This window comes from Morone saxatilis, unplaced genomic scaffold (genome assembly GCF_004916995.1).
Source record: "Morone saxatilis isolate NCDOM2014 unplaced genomic scaffold, NCSU_SB_2.0 Contig5, whole genome shotgun sequence".
Lineage (NCBI taxonomy): Eukaryota > Metazoa > Chordata > Actinopteri > Moronidae > Morone > Morone saxatilis.
In genome coordinates, this window is record NW_023340095.1 from 22,050,162 (window position 1) to 22,054,452 (window position 4,291).

The 4,291-nt window shown below is 37.4% G+C and overlaps 1 protein-coding gene across 2 annotated transcripts in view; it reads right to left on the bottom strand.

The window, feature by feature from the left end:
* Positions 1-2,839, bottom strand: part of pla1a (phospholipase A1 member A) — a 12,069-nt gene extending 9,230 nt beyond the window's left edge. For both annotated transcript variants that reach the window (XM_035676272.1, XM_035676270.1), the window contains exons 1-3: positions 2,694-2,839; positions 1,548-1,764; positions 145-322 (exon numbers count right to left, since the gene is read on the bottom strand). In XM_035676272.1, coding sequence (XP_035532165.1) covers positions 145-322; positions 1,548-1,764; positions 2,694-2,760 — 462 coding nt within the window. In that variant the 5' untranslated portion in view covers positions 2,761-2,839. The remainder of the gene's footprint in view (positions 1-144; positions 323-1,547; positions 1,765-2,693) is intronic.
* Positions 2,840-4,291: the final 1,452 nt, after the last annotated feature.

Sequence of the window (4,291 nt, forward strand, 5' to 3'; positions counted from 1 at the left end):
AAAAAACTACAGATAAAATATTTACTATTTAATTGGACCATATATATTTAAATGTTATTATATATCACTCAGCAATAGAAATCGAAGCAGTTTCAAAACAGCATTATTTCACCCCAAAAATGTAAACTAAAGGTTTTTTCTCACCTGTAGCTGGTTGATGAGGACAGAGATCTGCACAGCAACCTCTTTGTAATTCTCCACCACCAGGTTGTAGGCGAAGGAGGCGCCGTAGACCCAGTCCACCACCACCACGTTCACATCCTGCACCTTGAGCAGGGCCTGGGCCAACTCCTTCACCCAGGATGGCTTACTGCCCATGGCCCTGTGGGGGAAGAGTGGAGTAGGGTCAGGGATGGAGGAATGAAGCAAGGGATGAAAGGGATAGGTGGGAGGAAGTAGGACAACATTCACAAACAATTATATCTTAAGAAAACAAAGCTGCTGCATCCAAATTTGAATTGTCTTCTCTTATAGGGGCTTCAAGATGCGTAGTTGTTTAAAAAAAGATTAGGAATCAAATCCACGCATTTTTTCTAGTGTGATGGATATGCACACTGTCCACCTTCTTTAAAGGACCAGTGTGTAGGACTTTAACTTATTTTCTATGTCTTTTTTCCAAACTTCATTTCATTATTAGTTTGATCACTGTTATCTTTGGTGTGAATGGAGCATAGATTGAAAAACAACAAGCAAAACATTAACAGAACTGAGAGTTAAGGTTGAAGTGATAAAAAACTAAATAACGGACAGCTTGTTGATGACATGACTGCACCTGTGCTCCAACTCTCATGTTGTCTGTTCACAAATTCTATTTGTCATTTATGGTATTATTGTTTCCTGCTGGTTCAGGGTTCTTGTTTATTGTTTTGGTATCAGCTTGTGGTTTTGAGTGTTTATTTTAACATTTCTGGTTATTGTTTTTGTATTAGGGTTTTAAAGTATCAGTGTTATGTATTGTCTTATCTGTAAATAATGAAGCCATTAACCCATTAAGGCCTGGTTGGCTGAAGTTGGTTGTCTTTTTCTTATACATCTTACATATGTCATCTACTGTGGTCCAATATTGCCTGATGATTAGTATGATATGATTTTCCTTTTTCTTATAACATTAAATATTTATGATTTTTTTTTCATTATTTGCACATACTCTATAAATGTATATATAACAATATAATTTAAAAGAAATAGGACAATGTGCAGGAGAAGTCTGAAGCCAAAAATGGCTTATGAAGATAGGGAGGCTTTATAAATATAAAGCACTTAAAAAAGAGAACAATTGATAAAAACAAAAATTGCAATCCATCATTTAGGCAGCTGAAATACAATATTAATAGAAATGATCATGATTACATAAGCAACAAGAGAACCTGCTTCATCAGGACTGTGTGGTTGTGGTTTAAGTGGATTTGACTAACGCATCAACTTATCATCAGATTGTCATACAAATGTAGCATAATCCTGATTCAGAAATCTGTCAAAAGAAATAACCAGCTGTTGTTCTCATTGAGACAAAAGGCTTTCAGGGCCTTTAAGGGTCTCCTCCTCACCTGTACCCGTGGACGATGACCTTGGTTGGGCGGGACCTGTTGAATTTGGAGGATGGTTCAGTGAGAGACTCCTCGTTGAACGCCTGGGCGCAGTCCTTGTTGTCCCTGGTCAGCAGCAGGTACTGGACCTGCAGCTTGACTCTCTGCTGCCGGTACTCCAGCCAGGTGGTGTTGTTCAGGTCAGCACACTCAACAGCCTCCTGCCTTTCCTCTACACCTGCTCCATTAGAGGGAAATAATGTCATACTGAATGGGCCTGAATGTGGAGCGTTGGTCCCGAACATCACAAAACAGCAAACTCACTCACACATGTTGAACTGGTATATAGTGTATTTGACACTGGATGATGACACGACAAAATGTTACATAAGGGAATAATCTTCAAGATCCTCTTCATATCTCTAATAATATACAATACTACATTTAGATATACAAGTCAAATGAAATATAATCAGTTGGGTGACTGATACATTATGGTGAAATAATGTTTTTTATTTTTATTTTCTGAATACATGCATTAGAAAAAATATGTTTTTTTTAGATCAGAAGGCCCTGACATCATTGTATTTATATGATGCAATGTTCAAATTTGTAGTCAACTTTTGTGTTCAGTGAAGGTTCATAACATACTGCACTTAATGTCCAACTGAAACTACTTGTGCAGTCAAAAATCATGTCAGATTTTCAAATGTATTATTTGTATATTATATTAGCTAACTCATTTTTTTTAGAACTAAATTGTTTCACAATGCTGTATTACACTAAGTACTCATGCAGTGTTACGTAATCACAGTATTGTACTAAAACAGGCTCATAACAAAGCTTAATCCCTCTCCACCAACTTTACATATATGCATATATACCTGATGACAATACATTTGTAAATCTGAAACATGATTTTTTTACTGCACCTAGGGATGGCTTTTGTAGTTTCACTTTGAAATTAAGTGCAGTACTTTAGAAGAATAGTTTAGTAGAATATTATAAAACTTTAACATTGCATCATATAAATGCACTGAAATCTAATCCTTTTTTAGATTTTTCAGATCTAAAAAATGCAATTTTATTCTACTGTGAAACAATGTTTGTAAAATACCAAAAAAGTAATGCGGAAGAAGAAATCTCCTTTGTGAGTAGACCACTTACCCACCACCAGTGATGTGATGCAGACAGTCAAAACACAGAGGAGGATCGTTCTGCGTTTCCAAGGCATTTCTGTACCAAGAGAGAGGTGAATAGGGAGAGTTGCTGCCCCTCAGAGCTTTAGCTAGTGCTTAACGATGCTCAGCTGCTCTGTTTAGCCCCAGACTGGTGAATGGAGATCAGCTTTTGGCTTGGGAAAATCCCAGCTCTGTGCAGGGTTGTAACTCTGAACCGACCAATCAGCCTTTAACTGGCAAACAGTAGGCATGAAGCGAGGCAGGAATCCATATGAAAATGTATCTAATGATCCCAACTTCTTTTCTTGTAAATTTCACTTTTTGCCTGACCACGATAAACCTTTCCCCGTCATTTTTCTCAGTCATCACATTTGTGATTTTTTTTCTTTCTCCCAGACTCGGTTTGTACTGAGCCGGCAAGTGGTTGAAAGTCTTTGCCTGGCAGTGGATCTGTGACCTCATTGGTGTTCAATGGTTGTTTGTTTGAAAAGCTGGACTCTGGCCTGGCTGCCCGCTGGGGTAAGCCTGAATGTGTGTGTGTGTGTGTGTGTGTGTAGTTGTATGTGTGTTTGAGAGCTAGTGTCACAAAAAGTGAGGAGGGGTCATGCTGTTGTGTCTGAGGGAAATCAATCATTATCTGATTGAATGTTCCACCACGGTTGCTCTTTTATGTAATCATGCTCTTTGTAAACATGCTAAAAATACTCAGTGGATTTAAATTACTGTAACTGTTGTGTAGGTAGCTACACTTATGAATACGCAATATGTTTGACTGGAACTTGCCTCTGCAGTTTTAAGGTAGTAATTACACAACAAAGGTCATCCTCCTCAAGAGAATTTTTTGGTTGGCAGCCATTTGTGTTTATCACATAGTGATTTGGAGCTTATATTTAACATTTCCACATTAAAGTGTCTATAAACACTGGATACTGTTATATATTTTTGTGCGTTGTGTTCTAACATTATTCCAAATGTTTCTAACAATGTTCAAACCCAGATAGATCTGTAATTGTACCATCGGTTGCCTGTCAGCATGCGTCATATCCCCTTTGTGCATGCGTCAGTGTTGTGGTTGTCTGCCAGAAGCTGTCATGAATTTACTTTTTATTCACTTTTAAACCACATTTTTTTTACGATACTCTTTTTAGATCTTGGTTGTTCTTAACTTCATTTTAACCGGATGAAGGATTTTAGTCTGGATCTTAAGTTATCAGAGAAACAATAAGAAAATGTTAGCAGCTGGGTATGTTTGTTTCGGAGAGGAAGAGACCTTTGTGTACAATTCGGCCTCGGTAGAAACCTTCTAAATGAACACAGAAAGAATCCTAACTGGGAGAAGATGACTGCAGTTGCAAGGACCCCTGGAAGCAGAAATACATATTGTAGGTTTAAGATTAAAAGTCTGCTTGCTTCATACCTCAGAGAAAATTGACGCAAGGCAAACTGTCCTGTGGATGAGTGCCAGGTAAATTAATATATAAACAATATCACATGTAATTAAAAATTTACAAAGAATAAGAGAGTTTTTCACCAATAAACTTTAATAGTATACACAGCATATTTCTGTATAGTACTTGAACAACA